At 39.9% G+C, this 24,896-nt stretch overlaps 1 protein-coding gene across 1 annotated transcript in view; it reads right to left on the bottom strand.

Annotated features, from left to right (window-relative positions):
* The window catches only part of IGF2BP3 (insulin like growth factor 2 mRNA binding protein 3), a gene marked incomplete at both ends in the record, with an annotated part of 148,535 nt that overhangs the window by 103,341 nt on the left and 20,298 nt on the right, over positions 1 to 24,896 (bottom strand). Inside the window, one exon of the mRNA XM_079711318.1 lies at positions 6,426 to 6,474. Within this exon, the coding sequence (XP_079567444.1) occupies positions 6,426 to 6,474 (49 nt within the window). The remainder of the gene's footprint in view (positions 1 to 6,425; positions 6,475 to 24,896) is intronic.

Here is a 24,896-nt window from a genome sequence, read left to right as displayed (position 1 = left end):
TTTCCCCACATGTTCACCAACTAGGAAGCTCTCTAAACCCAGTCCTTTGGGGTTTTTATGAGGCTTCATTACATAGGTATGATTGATTAATCATTCACATTGGCAACTAATTCAACTTCCAGCACCCTCTCCCCTCCCCGGAGGCAGGGGTGGGTGACAGCACACTGTGACTCAAAGTTCTAACCCTCTAATCACCTGGTCAGTAGCTCTCACCCTTAAGTGGTTTCCAAAAGTCATATCATTAACGTAACGAAAGACACTTTCATCACTCTCACCACTTATGAAATTCCAAGGGTTTTAAGGAGCTCTGGGTCAGAAACGGACCAAGAGCAAATATATATTTTTATTATAAACCACAATATCACACCTGCACCCAAGGGATTCCCCAGGGGCCAAAGAGGGAACCAGCAGGCAAGGTTCTGTGCCACCTTTGAATAACTCTAACTTTATCTATATTCACATACTAGGTTTCTGCCATACCATCTCCTCCGAAGAAAAGAGAGAACTTTGAAAATCACCAACCCAGAATAGTGTTTTTCTGCTACTACATCACAACTGCAAGATGTCTGCTGCAAAAGGCAACCTTTAAGGGACTTCCCTGGTGACGCAGTGGTTAAGAATCCTCCTGCCAATGCAGGGGACATGGGTTTGAGCCCTGGTCCGAGAAGATCCCACGCGCCGCGGGGCAACTAAGCCCGTGTGCCACAACTACTGAGCCCACGTGCCTAGAGCCCATGCTCTGCAACAAGAGAAGCCACTGAAACGAGAAGCCCATGCATGAAAACAAAGAGTAGCCCCTGCTCGCCGCAACTAGAAAAAGCCTGCGCTCAGCAGCGAAGACCCAATGCAGCCAAAAATAAATAAATAAAATTAAGTTTTAAAACAAATAAGTACCAGCCTCATCTCACAAGGTGTCCTATTACAGTGTATTTTTCATTACAGTCTGAAACACAGGCATCTCTCTAAAGCTTTAGCCCTTCTGCCAGAAAGTGGATGTAACTCGCTTGAGTGTAACTTACAGGGAAGTTCAGCCTCATCCCACTACATCTTACCACTCATGCCACACTCCCCACCCCCAAACTTCAGAGAAAAAACTTCTTTTCATCGTGAAAGAAGCCAAGGCTTTCTAACATTCCTATGCCCTAGAAGTCAACTTTCTCCAAACTGGTTACTAGGGGGTGGGTTCAAACTAACAAGCCAAAGTGTTTCAATAAAGAAAGTATTCTGTTAGGGCAATCTGTGGCCCAACAGAAAAAGCCTTTTAAGATTTCCTACAAGATCTACTTACTTCCAAAAATTGCCTCAAGCTTACACAGAACAACCAAAAAGAACTTTGAAAGAGAAATCATTAAGATAACTCTGCTGAGGAAAAAAAGCAAAGAATATTTTACATTGCAATGTTCGACTTGTAGTTTTGGGCTTTCATTTTCAGCATACTGGTTACTTGCTTTCCATGTCAAGAACCAGAGACCAACCCCCTGGTATGTCAGAAGCCTGAATGCAATTTGAGGATGCTTTAGTTATGAAGAGCCCCCCTTTACTCCCCTATGTTTAGGCCAGGAGACAGCTTCCACTTCCTTTACTCAATCACACCAGACAACACATGTGGCAGAAAAATGGATCTTACAGTGTGGAAACCTCTTCAGAGTTTCTTCCCAAGATATTCATCTTCTCACCTCAATTAAGTCCAGGAAAAATCTGATATCCAGGCCTTGAGGTAAAGCCAACATACATTCTGCATTTTCCAGCAAGTTGTAATTTTAAATTATGCATTCCCCATAAGTATTTGTCAGATCATATATTCAAAACTTTGCCTCAGAAAATACAGTCACTCCAGGCACGGGCAGCCAGGGCCTTATGATGCAAACCACTAACTCAGTAGCTCAGTCTGTTTTGCCAGACACTAACCTCTGTGGAAGCATCATTCTACTTTCAATACCTGACCCCCAAATGAGAACCTAACTTGCCCTTTACTCTAGACCCTTCATTTACATAATTAATGGGTGTTACATTTCCCTGGGGAGGGTATTCCCTTTTAACATTTTATGAGTACTAATAACTTTGATTGGAGAGTAGTATTAAGATGATAAGATTAGGAAAAACTGTCTTTGAGAAGTCCTTTCCTAAGGCCTTGGCAATTTATTTTTTAAATGAAGAAAGACACCCCTTCAATTCAGAAAATGGGGCCAATTTAAGACACTGAGTCAGGCAAAAGGAAAAGGATTCTTCTCAAAGGTGTTTAAAGTCAAGTGTTCTGGGGCTCTAGCCCTTCCTCACCTCTTTGTTGTTCGCCCAAGGTGTTCCCTCAAACCCTTATCACACACGTTTACATCCCTTAGGGCATCTGAGGATCCAGATCTGTCCCACATCAGGACTATTTGTAGAGGAGCCCTTCCAGTTCTGGTCACACCACAGACCTATTCTTCAAGTACCTCGGGCAAGAGGGTTGGAGGGGGAGTAGAAACAGTTTCTTCTATTTCCCTTCTACATTCCACCTATTTGGGGGAAAAAACAAACCTACCTAATTCTCCAGCAGCAGGTCCTTCCAAAAGTTAGTTTCCCCATATCTTTATCTGCCAAAACACTTAACCAGTGAAACATTTAGCCAGTCCAGAACACCTGAGTGCACTTTACCATCAACCAAAACTAATGGGCTAGAAATCATTTAAGCCCCACATGACACACAAAGCGTGCATGACGTGGCATTCTAAGAACTTGAGAGGAATCCCCGTGTTTCACTCAGCAGGATCTAGTGGTAAAAAGGTAATGTAAATAAGAAATAGAAACATAAAATAAAGTATCACAGTGGTATAAAGATAATCAACAATCCAGTTACAGACCTTATAAAACGCCTCATCGCACTGTTATCTCATGGTGTTTCTGCCATGGTCCCAGATTCTGTCATTTCTTTGATGACCTCACAGAAAATGGCTTAGAAGAGGACTGGCAAAACGGGGGAGGAACTCTCACTTCTGGGACAGAACTCTGACTGGAAATTAAGCCCTCAGTTCCAAATACACCTTCCAACTCTGTGATGCTGGGACTGGGACTCTGCCCTATTATCGCACCCTTGCCAGCCATTCCCTGGTGGTTTCTGCTGACAGAATGCACAAGAGGGGGACTGGAGAGCAGGAGTGGAGATGACACATGTTCCTTCCCATTTATCAGCTGTTCCTATCAGCATCATCCTAACAGCCATGGGTTCGGGACTCTAGCGGCTCTGGGCATTCCCAGAACCAGCTTCATCACTTCCCTTCTTCCCCCATCCCAGGCACCAGCCACAGCCAGGGAGCATCCTTTGCTCACTCTCAGCTACTTGGAGCTCTTCCTTCAAGCTTCTAGGATCTGATAACCTCACCCTGTTCCCTTGACCCCTTTCCTCCCCTCTCAGCCTCAGGGTGGGAGCTACTATAGTCGTCACCATCTATGGATTCCGTCTTTGCTCATTCAGCCCTCTAGCACCTGTGTAATTCTCCACATTTAATCCCCCCTGGTGTAATACCTGTTTTTCCGTGTGTGCTATAGGCTGCATCTGAGTTAAGCACAAGAACTTTAAGTTGGGAGGAAATGAATTTGTTGTTCATATCATAGCTAAAATATAGGGTGCACTTATATGTACCAAGCATTTTTTAAGGGTTTGAGCATGCATAATCCTATTAACGCCCACAGCAACCCAATCAAGTGGTTATTATCATCCCCATGTTAGAAAGGAGGAAAATGAGGCTACAAGAATTTTAAAAACTGGTTCAGAGATCACATATCTAGTAAGCAGTGGAGCTGGGATGTAATTCCAAGTCTGATGCCAAAAGCCTCCTGCAAAAAACTCTAAGGCTTTTCTAGATACTCCATGCTGCTCCTAAGGACTGTTTACATGGTTCACAAATAACTTAGTGCAGGTGTATGCTTGCTTTTTTGTTATTCTCATAGGTCTTATTCTGTAACAGTCCCCTTCCCTTTTAATATGCCATCGCTTGATTACTAAACAATGTCATTTGTCCTGTGGAACGTCCCATATTCTGGAATTGGCTAGGTGTTTCCTCATGGCATCATTTCATTTGTGCCTCTACCTTCTATACTTCTTATAAACTCAAAGTCAGATTGAAATTGAATCCAGTCAAACCTCTATTTTTTTGACAAGAATATTTCATCTATGTTGCTATGTATTTCCTATTGCGTCAAATCAGGAGGCACGTAATGTCTGGTCATTACATTTTCAGTGATTCTAAGATTAATTAGTGGATTCAAAGTCTAATTTCTCCATTATAAAGGGAGTCCAGACATATAACTGCAAAATTATCACCTTCTATAAGGCTTTGGCACGAGACAACCAGCAGGCTCTGTGTGTACAAATAAAATGTTACACAAAGTGACTCCTCAAAAAGGAAATAACAGATGGTGGTCATTCAAGTCTTCAAGGAAAGGAAATATCCCAATAGTTCATCCTACTCCTAACAAGCCCTCAATAGTTTTTGTTAATCAGTATTTCAAACCATCCTTTAAATTGTAAAGGGGTCAAAGGTCAAGAGTTTCAAAGTCTAGTTCCACGCTTCTTTAAATTCAGTATCTGTTCTTGCTTAATTCTTTGAACCCTGTGGGCCCATATATGCCCATTTGAAAATGGAGATAATGTCACCAACTTCACCTTACCTCAAAGGACTATGGGGGAGGGTAAAATGAAATTAAAAAAAAAAGTTAGATTGGGCAAATAAAGATTTATTCTCATAGATTAAATTTTACCCAGAATGAGGAAGAATGCAATGAACTAAAATCTTGAGAAGCCACCAAAACTAGAATCAACAATGCTCAAGAAGCCACTGCAATCTAAATTTGAAGAGATACTATGAATGAATTATAAGGAAACTACCACTTGCCTATAGCTGATATGCTAGTACACTAATAATTCACTTACTTAAAATTGGCTGCCACCATTTGACTCTTTCATTGAAAGCTACATTACACTAGATATAGTTCCCAAGTAGAAAATCATATTTAACATAGCCCATGTTAAAATGAAGGGATTAATTAACATGCACACGCTACTATAAATAAATAACAAGGACCTATTGTAGAGCACAGGGAATTATATTCAATATCTTATAATAACCCATAATGGAAAAGAATCTGAAAAAGAATATATGTATACACTGGGTTGGCCAAAAAATTCATTCAGGTTTTCCCATAAGAGGTTATGGAAAAACCAGAATGAACTTTTTGGCCAACCCAATATATATATGTGTGTATATATATGTATATAAAATTGAATCACTTTGCTGTACACCTGAAACTAACACATTGTAAATTAACTATACTCCAATTTAAAAAATAAATAAATAAATAAGGGGATTAAACCAGTACTCTTGATACCATGACACTTGATTCAGGGACTCATCCTCCAAGATACTGAATTTCCTAAACAAATGTTAAACTAAAACAAGAAAATGCATTGAGTTTAATCTAATGTCACTGTTTCTATCTACAAAAGTATACCTTTTATACATTATATAACTTGAAAAATATTCAACATAGACCAAAGAACCAAGTCCTACAAAGATTAAATTCAGTAACATCGTTCTGAAAATAAATGTGCTGTAAAATATTCTGAGCATAAGTGATTTGTTACCAGCTGGGACCTTGGAGAATCAGACCTCAGGCCAGCTTTCCTAAACTCACCACCAAAGAAACCTTTTAACCATTCTTTGAATTTTGATGAAGGTTCTGGTTTAGTGACTCTTCAAATGTCATTCTAGAACACTAATATGAAACACACAAAGCTAGTTACTCTTGATTTTTATATTAAAAATACACAAAAGCTGAGCAGTTTTCCCTGCACCACCTTCTCCAAAGTAGCTTTTAAGAATTTTCAGGTCCATCATCTGGAAGAGTCAACAGATATTTCCTTTTATCTTTTCAACTACTGGGGTCTCAAATTCTCACCATGACATCATCAACATGGTTTGGAAATTGCTGACACAGGCTATTCAATTGTGCTAAAAGGTTTGTGTTTATATACAATTACTACAGTGCCACCATGTGAGCAAAAGAAAGCATAGTAACATTTTAAAATAAAGCATAAATAGCAGTATTTGCTCTTTAAAAAATTGCCAAGGGGGGAACTTCATATTTAAATACAATTAGCAAAACTCATCAGAAAGATCTCAAACAAGATTCTGTGGGATGTGATTGAATGAGCAAGTTTACCCAGTTACCCCAGAACTTATTTCAACTTTAAGTATCTCAAAGAGCAGATTGTTTTTAAAGATATAGTATACTCTTGGAAAGAAAAGCCCAATGCAAGACACAGACTGTAAAAGAGAAGAACCATGTGTGTTCTAGCACATCCAGGAGTTGGAAGGAGAAAAACCTTCGAAAAAACTACCAATAGGCTTAGATACTAAAATCTTAGCTTTAAATATAGAAATTCTTACCTCCCACTGTAAATGAGGCGGGATATTTCGTATCTGAAGTTTCCGAATCCTGCAGAAGAATTAAAATGTTTTTTAAAAGAAAAAAAAAAAGTAAAAGCAGAAGATATTAATAGCCAACATGGATGCTTAGAAACTACTTTAAATACTTTCTATTAATTACAAACTAATATATAATAAGAAAAGGCAGCCCAAGAAGGAAAAAGGAGACAAAGTTATCACAATATGCATACTGAGACCATTTGGAAATCTAGCATCATTGGATTGTTATGGCTTATTCTAAAAGCCACTAAAATTGGCAGATACATTGTTTGAAAAACATTTCATCTGATGACTATATTCTAAGTTCAAACCCTTTAGCCTCAAAGTAAGTATCCCAGAACACAAACAAAGCCTTAGTCCAGATGTTCTTAATCTGAGATCACAGCCAAGGGGTCCATGGACAGAATTCAAGGAACTTGGATAGCAGGGGTGGGGTATGGGGGAAATCACATGTTTATTTTCACTATCCCCTAACTGAAATTTAGCACCACCTTCAATTATGGATGTTGGCATCAAACAACAGTAGAATTACATGACTTGTACTTTTGACATTAAAATAAAACAGATATTTTCATATCACTTACGTTGTTGCAGATCTTTAAATATCATGTATAATCACTACTGTGAAAGTTAGTTGTGTTCCTAGAACTTTTCCTTATTATGTTAAGAAACACATGCTACTACGAGCTTTAACATTATAACTGTATTTCAAAATAATTTCCTTTATAATCCCATGTGTTTTACTTTATGCACTTAAAAATACCTTAAGAGGTCCATACTTTTCAGGCTGCCAAAGGAGTCCATGGCACAAAGAACATTAAAAATCCCCTTAGTTTGAATGCCTACACATATACCTATACATATGCTATGTATATAAAACACAATATGTATCTTATATAATAATAAAATCTATTGTAATATACATCCCACTTCTTCTACCGCCTCCTCGATACTATCAGAGGGAGGGAGCAGAAGAAGAGAGGGAGGGTGGAAGGAAGGAAGGAAGGAACATGAATTATGTGAGATTGTACTAGGGATACCACATTCCAGTCACACTCTTAGAGGGAAAGGAATTTACAGTCAACTAGCTATTTTAAAAAAAGAGAGAGACTAACAATTGGGCACGACATCTCAAGTGAAATAATTTTTTAACTTCTAGAACTATAGTTAATTTCCTTTTCTGGGTCAAACGATCCACTTTTAAGTACCACAGCAAAACACCAGCTGGGACTACATTCACAGCCTACTCCTTTGTCTCTCCTATTCACACCAAAGCTTAAGAACAAATAAATGCCACAGACACTGCCTATCCCTATGGAACTCTAAAGAACATGTAGATTAACAAACTCAGGTACATCCTGTTTATAATGATAAAATAGACGATGAAGGAAAAATCATTTTTACATTATTTTTGTAAGACAGTGAAACAAAGCACAATCACCAAGGGCAATATATCAAAGAGATAGTCACAGAATGCCAATTTAAGAAAAAAATTTCAAACACCATAGTCTTAGAATTTACACACGTTATTCTGGGATTTGTTTCAAAAATAACTCATGTGCTAAAAAAAAAAACTCATGTGCTAATAAGTGTTAAAGCCGCAGGATGTGTACTGTATCTCTGCTTTTGTATAAGTTTTATATTTTTCTATAAAAGCCTTAAAAAATATACCCTAATAAAAACATGCCTAAAACATAGATTTCAAATCTGCCATGTATTGCTTTAGGTAGCAGAAAAGTTGCTCACACTGTGTAAATACTTACCCTGGGTAACCAAGGAAGTAAGAATTATTTACTATACATTGCAAGTACTAATCTGTCTTAATCAAGCATCTGACACAGTAATAAATTACAGCACAATGTTAAGAAACAAGTATTCATCTCTACTGGACTCATTTTTCTGGGTATATATATTACCAGAAAATTTTCCCAAAAGCACACACAGAAGTGTACATAGAGAGTTATGGTCACCTAGCAGGTAATTATTCATTATTAAAACAACAAATACAGGGCTTCCCTGGTGGCGCAGTGGTTGAGAGTCTGCCTGCCGGTGCAGGGGACATGGGTTCATGCCCCGGTCTGGGAGAATACCACATGCTGCAGAGCGGCTGGGCCCGTAAGCCATGGCTGCTGAGCCTGCGCGTCCGGAGCTTGTGCTCCACAACGAGAGAGGCCACAACAGTGAGAAGCCCGCATACCGCAAAAAAAAAAAAAAAAAAAAAAAAAACAAATACCTACTTCACAGGGTTCCCAAGAACTTCTTTAAATAGGATACTATTTTTTGTACATTAGAAGTAATCCATTAGCCATGTTTTCCCCACACATTCTTCAAAATGTACATCCGACACCCATTTACTTATTAGAAGTTACTCCAGAATAATTATTTCCCTTAAATGGCTGTCCCTTTTCCATTATCTGATTCTCTCGTGTTTCATTTTAGACAAATACCAGGATTATTTTCATACAGTTAGTGTTCTGACATCTAGCAGTGTTCTTTCCCACTTACCCAGTAACTAATCTTAAACTCTGCAGTTTCACCTCTAGCTCTCTCCCCATGGTCCACTCTGATCACTACAAGAGCCAAAAGGCCCAGCATTAAAAAAAAGTCCAAGCAAAGGCATGAATTCTCATCTAGTACATAAACACAAACCTCTGACCCGGAAGGTACTTGAGAAAAACGACCCCACTCAGCTGTACTAATCAAGTTGGCTATACACAGTTAAAACACTATCACCTGGACTTCCCTGATGGCGCAGCGGTTAAGAATCCGCCTGCTAATGCAGGGGGACACGGGTTTGATCCCTGGTCCAGGAAGATCTCACATGCCTCGGAGCAACTAAGCCCGTGCACCACAACTCTGAAGCCCGAGCCCCTAGAGCCCTTCTTCCGCAACAAGAGAAGCCACCGCAATGAGAAGCCCGCGCACGGCAATGAAGAGTAGCCCCCGCTTGCCACAACTAGAAAAAGCCCGCGTGCAGCAACGAAGACCCAACACAGCCAAAAATAAATTAATTAATTTCAAAAAACAAAAAAAAACACTATCACCTGTTTTCTTAGCTCCCATCTCCCATCTGAGCTTTTAGAAATAGGTTATATTTGGGTTTGATGCTAAATACTTAAGAGTCAAGAAAACAGATACTGTTTTCCAGTGTGATTACCCACTCATTAGAGTTCAATTTAACTATCAGCAAAGTAAGTTGGTGTTTCACCTCCTCCTAATAACACACTTACGTATTAACAAGGATCACACCCTGTAACAGCAGGGACTCATTAGGCTGTCGTGTTCACTGTTGCATTCAGAGTCTGGAACAGTGTTTGGCACCTGAGAAGCATTCAACTGATAGTTAAATTAACATTTGTTATAACATATAGAAGGGGAAGAAAACACAAGACTCATGGATCCACCATCCAGAAACTAACATGATTTTATTACAGCTCATGGGGGAGTGAGAAGAACAATAGCTACACTGAAGTTTGAGAACAAAAACAGGAAAACGCCGATTTAATCTCTTGTGCTATTTTAAAAGAAAACTTCCACACAATCTACTTATAAGTTAATCATATAGAATTTAAGGGTTTTCCCCCGACAGGGAAAAATGAGGTAAAGTTTAAGCTCTCATTTAACCTTTAAAAAACGCTTACTGTGCCTGAAATAGTTGCAATAAAATTCAGTACTCTGGGGCTTCCCTGGTGGCGCAGTGGTTGAGAGTCCGCCTGCCGATGCAGGGGACACGGGTTTGTGCCCCGGTCTGGGAGGATCCCACATGCCGCGGAGCGGCTGGGCCCATGGGCCATGGCCGCTGAGCCTGCGCGTCCGGAGCCTGCGCTCCGCAGAGGGAGAGGCCACAACAGTGAGAGGCCCGCGTACCGCAAAAAAAAAAAAAAAAAAAGAGCCATACACTGCACATGCTTCAGTATGACTCTAGCCTCATAAGCTACATGTTTTCCTTTCTATCCTTACAACTTATTCGGAGAATAAAAAAATCCCAAATCTGTCATTTGTCTCCTGGTTTCTCACTGCCTGGATTTTGCTACTTACACTCCCATGGTGGTGTTTAATATGATGTTACTCTGACCTCTATAAAAGTGGTAATAGATCTGAAAATTTGACTTGATTTTTGCTGTTGTTTGTTTAGGGAGAGACAATAAACTATCACAGGGGAGGTTTTATACTTCCATGAAAAGATACATTATCCCTGGTTGTCTTCCTGTGATGTTGCAATCACTAATGATCATTGCCTAAATCCACTGTTTCATAAAGGTTGAAAATGTATTTTTTCTCATTGTATCATGCCTTCCATATTCTTTTAATGAATTTGTTTGTTTGTTTATAGCTGCGATGGGTCTTCGCTGCTGCGCGGGCTTTCTCTAGTTGCGGTGAACGGGAGCTATTCTTTGTTGCGGTGCGCAGGCTTCTCATTGCTGTGGCTTCTCTTGTTGCGGAGCACGGGCTCTAGGCATGCAGGCTTCAGTAGTTGTGGCACAAGGGCTCAGTACTTGTGGCTCGTGGGCTCTAGAGCACAGGCTCAGTAGTTGTGGCGCACGGGCTTAGCTGCTCTGTGGCATGTGGGATCTTCCCAGACCAGGGCTTGAATCCGTGTCCCCTGCATCAGCAAGCGGATTCTTAACCACTGCGCCCCCAGGGAAGCCCCGTATTTTTTAATTTAGCTGGAGTTCTTCCATAAAGAACAACTTTCCTTTACTACATATTTGGATACGCTGAACCACAGTAAGTATAGTAAAGGCAGGATAAGTATTTGATTCTTTCCCTTCTGCAGCTGGTTCTTTGCTTCTTATCACATCCCCTTGCTCACCTCTGATTTCATTCACAGCTGTGGGAGACAGTCCCAAGCACAGTGAAGTTGTCCCGCCTCCTTCCACCCCTAAGCACACCCTTAGGCATCTCCGTTTCACCTCAGGTTTTTCACCAAAGCCTCAGCAGAGTTCAAGAACAGCCCATAAGAATGTAAATTGATACTGCCACTATGGAGAACAGTATGGAGGTTCCTTAAAAAACTAAAAATAGAGCTACCATACAACCCAGCAATCCCACAGCTGGGCATATACCCTGAGAAAACCATAACTTAAAAAGAGTCATGTTCCACAATGTTCACTGCAGCTCTATTTACAATAGCCAGGACACGGAAGCAACCTAAACGCCCATCGACAGATGAATGGATAAAGAAGATGTGGCATGTATATACAATGGAATATTACTGAGCCATAAAAAGAAACGAAATTGAGTTATTTGTAGTGAGGTGGATGGACCTAGAGTCTGTCATACAGAGTGAAGTCAGAAAGAGAAAAACAAATACCATATGCTAACACATATATATGGAATCTTTAAAAAAAATTTTTTTAAAGGTTTTGAAGAACCTAGGGGCAGGACAGGAATAAAGATGCAGACGTAGAGAATGGACTTGACATGAGGAGGGGGAAGGGTAAGCTGGGAAGAAGTGAGAGAGTGGCATGGACATATATACACTACCAAATGTAAAACAGATAGCTAGTGGGAAGCAGCCGCATAGCACAGGGAGATCAGCTCGGTGCTTTGTGACCACCTAGAGGGGTGGGATAGGGAGGGTGGGAGGAAGATACAAGAGGGGAGGGGATGTGGGGATATATGTATATGTATAGCTGATTCACTTTGTTATACAGCAGAAACTAACACACTATTGTAAAGCAATTATACTCCAATAAGGATGTTTAAAAAATAAACACCGTTTGTCAAAAGGGAGAATTTAAAAAACAAAAAAGAACAGCCCAGAAACAGAGGAGAGATGAAACCCTCAAGACAACCTGTCATTTACAGAGGAGAACATTGCGAGCCAGTAGATAAATGCCCCAGTCTTCCACCTGGGAAGCATTCTGTACATTTATCAAAGGTCCTATTTCCTTATGGCAACCTCGATAAAGTGCCCTTCATTGGCTTGTCCTAAACCCCCATTTCACTCTCCCCATTCCCTCACTCTTGCTTCTTGAAACCATCTCCAAAATAAACCAGCTTCATGCAAATCCTCATTTCAATGTCTTCTTTCAGGAGTTCAAAGACATCATTATTTCAAACTTTTCAGAATAATGAGTTGGTCCCCTGGCATTGTCCAAAGATGACCAAATGCTTATTTTTTTCAGTAACATTATGGATTCACAAATATTTTGTGTGTATCAACCCGCTGCATTAATTCCTTTTGATGCTCAAATTGCCCCATCTTTGGCTAATCAGTGGAGGCCTCTTCACTCTGATCCTGTATCTTTTGAAATGACTCCAGTAACCTTTGAGAGCTTTTTTGCTTTCTGTTATGATAATCCAGGTTCAACTTGTAACTTCCTGCCCCCATCTGCAACCAGTTTCATCTACATGGAGCACTGGATCCTTTTAGTCAGAAATAATACAACGAGACACAACCTGGGTGCTCACTGTTATAAGGCTGGTCATCACTCCTAGGCCAGAGGTAGACAATACCCATTTTGTTTAAAAGAGAAATAAACCATGTGTCCATGGTGATTACAGTCATCCTTCCAAATTCACAGGGGATTAGTTCCAGAAGCCCCTCAGATACCAAAATCCACGGATGCTCAAGTGCCTTATATAAAATGGGGAGTATCCCATATACTTTATTTATTTATTTATTTATTTAAATTTATTTATTTTATCTTTGGCTGTGTTGGGTCTTCGTTGCTGCGCGTGGGCTTTCTCTAGTTGCGATGAGCGGGGGCTACTCTTCGTTGCAGTGCACGGGCTTCTCGTTGCAGTGGCTTCTCTTGTTGCAGAGCATGGGCTCTAGGCGCGCGGGCTTCAGTAGTTGTGACTCACGGGCTCTAGAGCACAGACTCAGTAGTTGTGGTGCACAGGCTTAGATGCTCCGCAGCATGTGGGATCTTCCCGGACCAGGGCTCAAACCCGTGTCCCCTGCGTTGGCAGGCAGATTCTCAACCACTGCACCACCAGGGAAGCCTCCATATACTTTAAATCATCTCTAGATTACTTATAATACCTAATGCAATGTAGATGCTATGTAAATAGGTGTAAATACAATATAAATGAGATGTAAATAGTTGCCCCCAAAAGGCAAATTCAAGTTTTGCTCTATGGAACTTTCTGGATTTTTTTCCCCAATTATTTTTCATCTACAGTGGGTTGAATCCACAGATGCAGAACCCATGGATATGGAGGGCCAACTGTTATTTTCAATTCAAATTTTAGATTACTAAGTTTTTGCCAAAAGTCTTTTTTTTTTTTTGCGCTACGCGGGCCTCTCACCGCTGTGGCCTCTCCCGTTGCGGAGCACAGGCTATGGACACGCAGGTTCAGCGGCCATGGCTCACGGGCCTAGCCGCTCTGTGGCATGTGGGATCTTCCCGGACCGGGACACGAACCTGTGTCCCCTGCATCGGCAGGCGGACTCTCAACCACTGCGCCACCAGGGAAGCCCCCAAAAGTCTTTGATATTTACATCTTTTTTCCACATTAAAGCTTGACACCAGGTATAAATAAGAATATAAACAAGAAAATGCTTTATGTCTGTTATGGACTGAATGTTTATGTCCCCCCCTAAAAAATTCATATGTTGCAGCCCTATCCCCCAATGTGATGCTGTTAGGAGATGGGGACTTTGGGAAGTGTTTAGGCTAATGTGAGGACATAAGCATGGAGCCCCCATAATGGGATTACTGTTTTTCTAAGAAGAGAGACCAGGGCTCTGTTCACTGCACACACTGAGGAAAGATTATGTGACCTCACAGCAAGAAGGCATCTGTCTATATAAGCCAAGAATGGGGCCCTCAGCAAGAACCCAAAGAATCTGTATACACCTTGACCTTGGACTTCCCAGCCTCCAGAACTGTGAGAAATAAACATCTGTTAAGCCATCCAGTCTATGGTATTTTATTACAGCAGTCCAAACTGCCTAAGACAATGTCTGTTATCTCATGTAACCCTCCCAGTCAGCATTTTATAGATTCGAAGACAAAAGCACAAGTTTATCTTGCCCAAACATACCCTGCTAATGAGTGGCAGGATCAGAATCCAGCTCTTGGCATTCTGGCTCCACAGTCCATCCTCCTAACTATATTCCATCTTACTGATTTCACTTATAATCCAACCAATAACATAACCATTATCAAAAAAACTTCAGAAAAATTACAGGTTGCATGTTAAACCCAAAGGTCAAAGATATGCCAATCTCAAGCAAAATTTTCACTTTGCTCCACAGCTTTAAACCGTTCAATCAATTCACATACTAAAACTCAATATTGACATTAAATGGACAAAGTTACATATGAACACCAAGAAACTATGCTGGAAACTCAGCTAATTCAACTGCCTCAAGATATTATGAAAATTGTATACACTGGCACCTAGGCCCTTAACGCTAGTCATTTCATGCCAAGTCGTAGTGTAAGACATACAAGTGTATAGACTTGCAACCTTCCATCCAAACCACCTATAAGTCCTAAATGTTCATTTTCTTTATCTTGTTTCTCCCAAAAGGCCATCCCTCCTTTCTTTCTTTCTACTATCACTTATACAAATCAAGAGAATCACCACTTTCCCACTTCACAGATATAAAGAGGCCGAGGCTTGGATCATGATCTAACACAACTAATACCAGCTGAAGACAGGAAGAGAAAACCAAGTCTAACTTAACTTCTAACATTTTCCTCTTTGCCTTGATCTCTTACGCGAAGAGCTGGGACACGTGGTCCATACGTGTACTGGTCATTTTCAAATGAAAAGACAAGCCTCTGGACTCAGAGCAGTATGGCCTGGCCTCTTCAACCTGTCACTTGCAGGCACTCTGAACCGGCTGCAGATTTTCGTTCTTAGCTGTGCCCAACCAACACAAACTATGCCCAAAGAGGAAGTTCAACCTGGCCAATTCAATACAATTACTTGCACTAATTGCAATATTCAATACTGTAATTATATCTATCCTTGCTTGTTTTACACAGTTAAGAATTAGCTCCTTAAAAGGTCAACCTCAATTTTTTTTTTAAAGCAGAATACTCCAGGTAGATGAATGCCAGGGGAAATGATGCATTTCAGATTGCTGGTGATAAGTGTCAATTGGCATAACCCTGCCCCATGACTGACTCGGCAGTCTCTTATCAAATCCTCAGACTAGAAATGCAGCCTCTCAAGCATTCTCCTCCTTACAGTGTCTCTCTAGATAAAGCTGCAACAGACTCAAAAACTTAGCTATAAGTTTGTAAACAGGTAAAACTGGGAAGAACCCAAATGCCCAGGTAAAAGGGATAAGCTCAAAGGAAAAAAAGCACCCCTGCAAAACATATATATATATATATATATATATATATATATATATATATATATGACGTCAAGGATAGAAGTGTTCCACATCTTGATAGTGGGTGTACTTTCACAGGTATATATAGCTTTCAAAACTCATTGTGCCGGGGACTTCCCTGGTGGTTCGGTGGTTAAGACTGCGCTCCCAGAACTTCCCTAGTGGCGCAGTGGTTAAGAATCCGCTGGCCTATGCAGGCAACAAGGGCTCGAGCCCTGGTCAGGGAAGATCCCACATGCCGCGGAGCAACTAAGCCCGTGCGCCTCAACTACTGAGCCTGAGCTCTAGAGCCCGCGAGCCACAATTACTGAGCCCGCGTGCCACAACTACTGAAGCCCACGCACCTAGAGCCCGCGCTCCGCAACAAGAAAAGCCGCAGCAATAAGAAGCCCGTGCACTGCAACCCAGAGTAGCCCCTGCTCACCGCAACTAGAGAAAGCCCGCGCACAGCAACAAAGAACCAACCCAGCCATAAATAAATAAATAAATAAAATATCAAAAACAGACTCACAAATATAGAGAACAGACTTGTGGTTCCTAAGGGGGAAAGGGGTGGGGGAGGGAAAGTTGGGAGGTTGGGGTTAGCAGATGCAAACTATTATATATAGGATGGATAAACAACAAGGTCCTGTTGTACAGCACTAGGAACTATATTCAGTATCCTGTGATAAACCATAATGAAAAATACGAAAAAGAATATATTTATGTATAACTGAATCACTTTGCTGTACAGCAAAAATTAACACATTGTAAATTAACTATACTTCAATAAAATTAAAAAATAAAGAGATGTCATTCCAAGGGTGGTCTAAGGAGCATCTACATTAGAATCACTAGGAGGGCTTACTTAAAATGAAAATGCCCAGGCCCTAATACAGACCTCCTAAATCAGAGTCTCTGGGGATGGGGCAGGGAAATGTGGTTTCACACACACTTAAGTTTGGTGGCCACTGAGGTCTATTTAACAGGGCAAGCCCCATGTAGGCCAAGTCATTTCTACCTTATTGACTATTGTATACTCCAGTGCTTAGCAGATTTCCTGGTTCATAACAGGCAATTACTCAACAATGCTTCAACAAGGAATAAAGAAACAAAAGTCTCTTTTAACATTACAGTTCTAAGTGAGAATCTAAGGTGATTTTTCTGTCATCCCTCAGCTCCCACATCTTCATGGGAATAATATCCATGTCCCACTAAGTAAAACAGAGGTATTTATCTTTTAAAGGTGCACACTATCATCTGCATCTATGTAGAACAGTCTGACAGCCCTAAGCGTACGGATGGAAACTTGGTAGAGTCCAGGAAAGGCTGAATGTTCTTCTATGTGCTGTTCTTATTACTAATGCCTGCAAATATGCACTGCTATCTCTTTTTCTTGTAGGAGACTATATGTCCCTTCAACGTAGGAATATAAAGTTCTTGACCTTCATTAGGATATGTGCAAGGCAAGATGACAGATCACTTTGCAAAATAATAGTTGAATTAATAGGACACAAACTGATCCTTGATTCCTGAATAACCAAAAGATTTCTCTAGTCTTCACACTGAGAATCTGAAAATGTGTCTTTAACCAGAAAAGTCACCACAAGTATTTCAACCAACCACAGAAATGCATGTAGTTGAACATCAGGGACAGTGTCTATTTAAATAAAAGACCCAGTGCCTGTATGACTCTTTCAAAAGTGTAGGGCTTCCCTGGTGGCGCAGTGGTTGAGAATCCGTCTGCCAATGCAGGGGACACGGGTTCAATCCCTGGTCCGGGAAGACCCCACATGCCATGGAGCAGCTGAGCCCATGAGCCACAACTACTGAGCCTGCATGCCGCAACTACTGAAGCCCGCGTGCCTAGAGCCCGTGCTCCACAATGAGAGAGGCCACCACGATGAGAGGCCCTTGCACTGCAACGAGGAGTGGCCCCTGCTCACCGCAACTAGAAAGGGCCCGCGTGCAGCAACGAAAACCCAACACATACTAAATAAATAAATAAATAAATAAAATTTATTTTTAAAAAAGTGTAACATTAACACAATATAGCAAATACATATATATTCTTTGAAAATTAGGGTGGTCACAAGGGAATGAAGTACTAAGATACAAAACCTCTAATACGTTTGAGTCAAACTGAAAAATAATCATTCTCATGTTTTCCCACAGTTAAACTAATTTTATAAATACCATTACATTTTTTCCCAGCAAGACTCATCATATGTTTTAACAAGTGATTTTAAAAGCTGTGTATCTTTTTTTTAAATAAACTTATTTATTTATTTATTTATTTATTTTCTGCTGTGTTGGGTCTTTGTTGCTGCAGGCAGGCTTTCTCTAGTTGCTTCTCTTTGTTGTGGAGCACGGGCTCTAGGCGCACAGGCTTCAGTAGTTGTGGCATGAGGGCTCAGTAGTTGTGGCTCCCAGGCTCAGTTGCTCTGCGGCATGTGGGATCACCCCGGACCAGGGCTCAAACCGGTGTCCCCTGTATTAGCAGGTGGATTCTTAACCACTGCACCACCAGGGAAGTCCCACAAGCTGTGTATCTTAAAACTGCTCTGTCCAATGGAATATTCACTGGTCACATGAGGCTACTGAGCACTTGAAGTGTGGCTAGCCCAGTCCAAACTGAATTGTGCTATGAGTGTAACATATGTAACAGATTTTAAAGACACTACAAAAATAGGAATATAATAAGATTTCTCAACAATTTTTATACTGATCACATGTTAAAAAATTTAAAGTTCTGGGGCTTCCCTGGTGGCACAGTGGTTGAGAGTCCGCCTGCGATGCAGGGGACACGGGTTCGTGCCCCAGTCCGGGAGTATCCCACATGCTGCAGAGCAGCTGGGCCCGTGAGCCATGGCCGCTGCGCCTGCGCGTCCAGAGCCTGTGCTCTGCAACGGGAGAGGCCACAACAGTGAAAGGCCCGCGTAGCGCAAAAAAAAAAAAAAAAATTTTTTTTAAGTTCTAGATTAGGTTGTATAAAATATTAATTTCACCTGCTACTTTTTATGTCTACCTGTGGCTACTAGAAAAGTTTAAATTACATATACATAGTTCACATCTTTCAACTGGACAGAGCTGATCTAAAATGTAGTATACTTGATACTCAAAGGCAAAACTGATTGAATTTTATTTCCATTTATCAAGGTAATTTCAGGATCATACAACATTTTATATGTAATACTTATTTTCCACATAAAAGTCCCCATCACTAAGTAAACTATATCTGCAAGAAGAGGTGTTTTAAGAGGACTAAATTTTTTAAAGTGCTGTATTTTGAACATAGGAATATCTCTATATTAACGTTTTATTTCATATTACTGATACCTGGACGTGGTCCTTACCCAAGACAAATCCTTGGATTTGTTTTTTTGTTTGTTTTGCTTTTTTAAGTGAGTAAGTTGCAGTTGGTTATTATCAAGTTATATAATCTTCTCACCAACTTTAGCAACTACAACAATCCCAGTACACCTGACAGTGTGAACAATGAAGTTTAGATGCCTTCTTGTTTCCAAGAAGTAGTTATACAATTCACATGGTTTATATTTCTAATTTTAATATTTTGTATAATCAAGCAAATAAAATAACAATTGTTATTGCTTGCAAGAGAATCAGTATGAAAATTCTCTTTTATGTAATTGAAGAATTTTTTTTTCTCATTTGGGTTTTTTTTTAAATTGAAGTATAGTTGATTTACACTGTTGTTAGTTTCTGGTGTACAGCAAAGTGATTCAGTTATACATATTATTTTTCATATTCTTTTTATTATAGGATATTACAAGATATTGAATATAGTTCCCTGTGCTATACAGTAGGACCTTGTTTATTTTATATATAGTGGTTTGTCATGTAGCAAGAACACAAAGATATATAAGTTTAATCCAAATATCTCTGACATTCCTCATCCAAGGCAACTCAACTCTTTTCTTCCAAGATATAACCATACTAGACTTTGCAGATAACCTTGCACTATCATTATATACAAAAACACACCATGACTAACATCTCCATGCCCATGGAGGACACAAGTCTCTCAAAGGAAGAAACTCCTGGTCATCTTCATTATATAGATATGATTGGCCAAAAAGTTTAACATAAGCCAAAAAGAGAGGGTACACTGAGCACCAAAAGGTATAAAAGGCTCTCACCTTTGCAGAGTAATTACCCTCAAATGTACCTGGAACTCATCTACCTGCCCTCAGGCTTTCTCTGTAACACAGACACCAAGAGTTTAAAATGGCCTTTTCTGCCCCCCTTCCAAAATGTTGTAACCCTTTTGAAAGCTTTACTATCAGAAAAACCATCTGAATCTGTCATTAACAATCTGTACAGGACATTAAATTTTAGTGGGCTGGACTTTAGACTTTAACACCTTGTAAAAATGTTGAAATAAAAACGTATGCATTTTCAAAACACTTAAGAACATGTTAAACAGCCAAGCACTTTAATTAATTGCCTAAAGACCGACTTGTAGAAACAAGTGCAAAAACCTAAGCGATAGGGACAGATCGTCCACCAGGGGGCAGCACACCCGGAATCTGACACACCTCTCACCACCATCTGTTCACGTATCACGTTTTTTGTTTTTGTTGTTGTTTTTAACACAGGCTTCAGAAGGGCTGGGGAAAGACCTAGGTCAAAGTTTTAACGTTTTTTTCTAAGAGGTTCTACATCATACACATACACCTACATTTAGCATGTTCTACTGATGATGAAATCCGGAACACATCTTAAACGTAAGAGTATCAGTTACAGGGAATTCCCTGGCATTCCAGTGCTTGGGACTCTGCGCTCACACTGCCTCTCACTGCCTCTCACTGCCGAGGGCCTGGGTTCAACCCCTGGTGGAGGAACTAAGATCCCACAAGCCCCTGCGGTGAGACCAAAAAAAAAAAAGTTACAAGTATTCGGGATCTTAAATACCTTCCCTATAGATTTATCTGCTGGACGTCATTAAAATAGTTATTTACTCCTATATTTATAACTTTAGGTATGCGGGGACTTGGGAAAGCTTTAAATATGTAGTGGGTAAATTTTTAAAACTAGCTACAGAATTCTATCTTCATTCTCACACAAGCATAAAAAGCAACAGGAAAAATACTATATATGTAGCTTGGTCTATCTTTCCAAGAGCCTACAAATTCAGAGTCATAACAGTTATGAGGTCAAACAAATAGCGTCAACACAACCAACCAGAACCAGATCTGATTTACTTGTAACAACACACATACCTTAAAATTCTGTAGATTAAATATCTCTCTCTATATATATAGATATATATATATATAATTTCAGAATCTTAACAGCTCTCATGTCTTCCAGAAACTGCAAATTACCTAAGCAGACCGTCTGAAAAACTCAGCCCAGCTATGCATTTAAAGTTACTGCCAATTACGACAATAGCGAAAAATGTTAATGTACATATCATTCTTATAAATTTGCTTTCTTAATTGAATAAGATTACTATAAAATGTTAATCGCGGGCTTCCCTGGTGGCGCAGTGGTTAAGAATCCACCTGCCAATGCAGGGGACACGGGTTCGAGCCCTGGTCTGGGAAGATCCCACATGCCGCAGAGCAACTAAGCCCGTGCACCACAACTCCTGAGCCTGCGCTCTAGAACCCGTGAGCCACAACAAGAGAAGCCACCGCAGTGAGAAGCCTGCGCACCACAACGAAGAGTAGCCCCCGCTTGCCGCAACTAGAGAAAGCCCGCACAGAGCAATGAAGACCCAACGCAGCCAAAAATAAATAAATAAAATAAATTTTTAAATAAATAAAATGTTAATCTCTTTCAAAATTTTAAGTTAACGCTTTCCTGTCTCCCTGGCACCTGGGCACACTGGTCATTGGCAGGACTCAACAGATAAGTTGAAAGAAAACAAAACTGCAAATTAGCCACAGAAGTTTTAAAATGCAATCTCTTGAAGAAGATTTATTATCAATTGGCTCTGGATTAAAGGCATCTTGGAAATTTTTAAGCTTTGCGCAATCAGTAATTTAAAACTTTATTTTCACATATCTCAATTCTTAGCATTTTTTGTGTTTTCTTCATTATTGGAATAACAAGAAATATACATACACAAACTCAGACTTTGCTAAGACCAATTCCAGATTCTAAAAGGTTTTAGTGTTTCAAATTTAATCAAAGTTAAATATTTGTTTTAGGTATTCTGATGTTATAAAAATATCCATCTAGTCCTTTGATAAATACAGAGATTTAGAGTGGCAGTATTTAAACCAAATTACAATGAAACTAGCTGACCAGAATTTTATATCTGACCAAACCATTGAGAAGCAGTTGAGTGAAATTTTATTTTTAATTAATTTTATTAAGTAACTTTTAAATTAATTTAAGTTAAAATTTAAATTAATAAAATTTAAAACTTGTTTTGAAAAAGTTAAATACTAATACCCATATGAAAAGCTAACATAAGCAAAACTAAAATGTGTCAGATCTACATATTTAGACAGTATAAACGGTAATATTTTAAAATAAACTTAATAAATTGTTTAAAATGCAGGACAACTAATCTTAGATATATTACGCAGTAATGAATTACTAGCTGTAATTCTATTATGAGATGCTCAGTAACATTTAATTATGTAGTTTATTTAAGACCTATTAAACAAGTCTATAAATTCAGAATCAGCCAGACTGATGTTCACTAAATGTCTTAGACTTCCATTTGGAATTAAAACACACCATTATTTCATTTGTGAAAAATTCATTAATGTAACTTCACTTTAAAATATTTATAATAACAGTTTAAAAACTAAAAATAATTTCCTTCTTTAAAATCCTGAACTATTATCTTTTTTTTTTTTTTTTTTTTTTTTTTTTTTTTGCGGTACGCGGGCCTCTCACCGCTGTGGCCTCTCCCGCTGCGGAGCACAGGCTCCGGACGCGCAGGCCCAGCGGCCGTGGCTCACGGGCCCAGCCGCTCCGCGGCATGTGGGATCCTCCCGGACCGGGGCACGAACCCGCGTCCCCTGCATCGGCAGGCGGACTCCCAACCACTGCGCCACCAGGGAAGCCCCCTGAACTATTATCTTTTAACTTACAAATCAGTTTCAGTATTTTCCAGAGTATTTTAATAAGTTTTCTCTGTAAAAACCCTAACTTTAAAAATAAACAGCCGTTTGGGAATCCAAAAAAGCAGTTTAAGAACACCATTTTAAAAGAAGAAAAAACTAAAATATTAAAAGTAAAATTAAAGGTTTTAAAGATTTTTAAAGAAATTTTTACAAACAAAAAAGTTGGGGGGCAAAAAATCAGAATTAAATTTAGAGCACTGAACGAGTTCCAGTTAATCTAATACATTATGTACATGCTATTTAAAAGGACTACTCTGAAGTTTTTCAGAGGTTTGGTGGGTTTTTTGTTCTTTTCTAATTTTTGGTTTAACATTGCACAACACATTTCTTCGTTCTGTAACTGATGATGGGGTAAACCACATGCTGGAGTTTCCAGAAAATTAGAATAATCTATATAACAAGTACTAATAGTGAAACATAACACACTGTTAATATTCTATTCATAACAAACACATTTAAACAAGCTTTAATGAATCTGCAGCCCAGATATGGATAAATATACTTTACTCCTAACTCAACACTCCACTATTTTAATAGTATTGAACATACTATATTATCACGATATTCCCCCCTCCCAGCTTCCAAAGCACCTTTAAAACTGCTTTTTAAAACTTCAAAATGGTAAGGGGCAGAACTAAACTATACTTTTCTAAAAAGTATGCAATCGTAGATTCTCGTGTATGTATACAAGTCTCCTCCCCAACAACAACAAAACCACAAGAAACTACAAAGTGGGTGCATTTGGGGAAGGAGAAAAAGATCATTTCAATCATTTAAATCATTTTTATGGTTTAAACTTTGCCATGTATACTATGCTTTTTTTTAATCTTCCAACTTTTTAAATTACCATAGAAAAAACAAGTTTTGCTCGATTCTTGTGGGTGTTCTGTATACAATACAGTATCTCAAAAAAAAAAGTTTAAGATACATGTGATTTTAGTGTGCACACCACTCACCAACAGATCTAAGATTAAACAGGAACATTTTTTCCAGTTGTTATTTTTCTCTTCCCACACCTGTTTTTCCACAAACTGAAAATATACATTATATTACATTATAATTTACCTATAAATAGGTAAATTATAATATCCATGAGATATTTTATATTCTCTTTTTGAACCAAGTCTTCAATCCAGTGTGTATTTTACACATAGACATCTCAGTTTGGACTAGCCACATTTTGACTGCTTGACAGCCACATGTGGCCAGTGGCTGCCCTAGTGGGCAGCGCAGTCCTAGACCCTAAGCTTCATGAAAGCAAGTTCTTTTTTTTTTTTTTTTTTGCGGTACGCGGGCCTCTCACTGCTGTGGCCTCTCCCGTTGCGAAGCACAGGCTCCGGACACACAGGCTCAGCAGCCATGGCTCACGGGCCCAGCTGCTCCGCGGCATGTGGGATCTTCCCGGACCGGGGCACGAACCCGTGTCCCCTGCATCGGCAGGCGGACTCCCAACCACTGCGCCACCAGGGAAGCCCTGAGAGCAAGTTCTTGTCTTCTGTTCACTTCTGTCTCCCAAGAACCTAAAGCAGTAGCTGGCATGTAATAAACACTCAACAATTTGTTGAATGGATCATTTAAAAACTGCCAAGATCAGCAAAACAAAGCCATTTAAAAAAGAAAACTTAATGGCAAGCTACCAAGCTTTCTCAAACCAATAAAAATAAAAGGAATGGAAGAGACTTGTGAAATACCTTGAAAGGTCATTGTTGTACTTAATTCTTGAAAAGAAAAGAATCATTGCCTAGGGGCTTCCCTGGTGGTGCAGTGGTTAAGAATCCTCCTGCCAATGCAGGGGACACAGGTTCAAGCCCTGGTCTGGGAAGATCCTACATGCCGCGGAGCAACTAAGCCCATGCACCACAGCTACAAAGCCTGCGCTCTAGAGCCCGTGAGCCACAACTACTGAGCCTTGAGCCACAACTACTGAAGCCCGCGCGCCTAGAGCCTGTACTCTGCAACAAGGGAAGCCACCACAATGAGAAGCCTGAGCACCGCAACGAAGAGTATCCCCGACACGCGGAGAAAGCCCACGTGCAG

Source organism: Hyperoodon ampullatus (genome assembly GCF_949752795.1).
Source record: "Hyperoodon ampullatus genome assembly, chromosome: 9".
Classification (NCBI taxonomy): domain Eukaryota; kingdom Metazoa; phylum Chordata; class Mammalia; order Artiodactyla; family Ziphiidae; genus Hyperoodon; species Hyperoodon ampullatus.
Note: the sequence above shows the minus strand (reverse complement) of the source record. Positions and strands in the feature narration are given on the sequence as shown.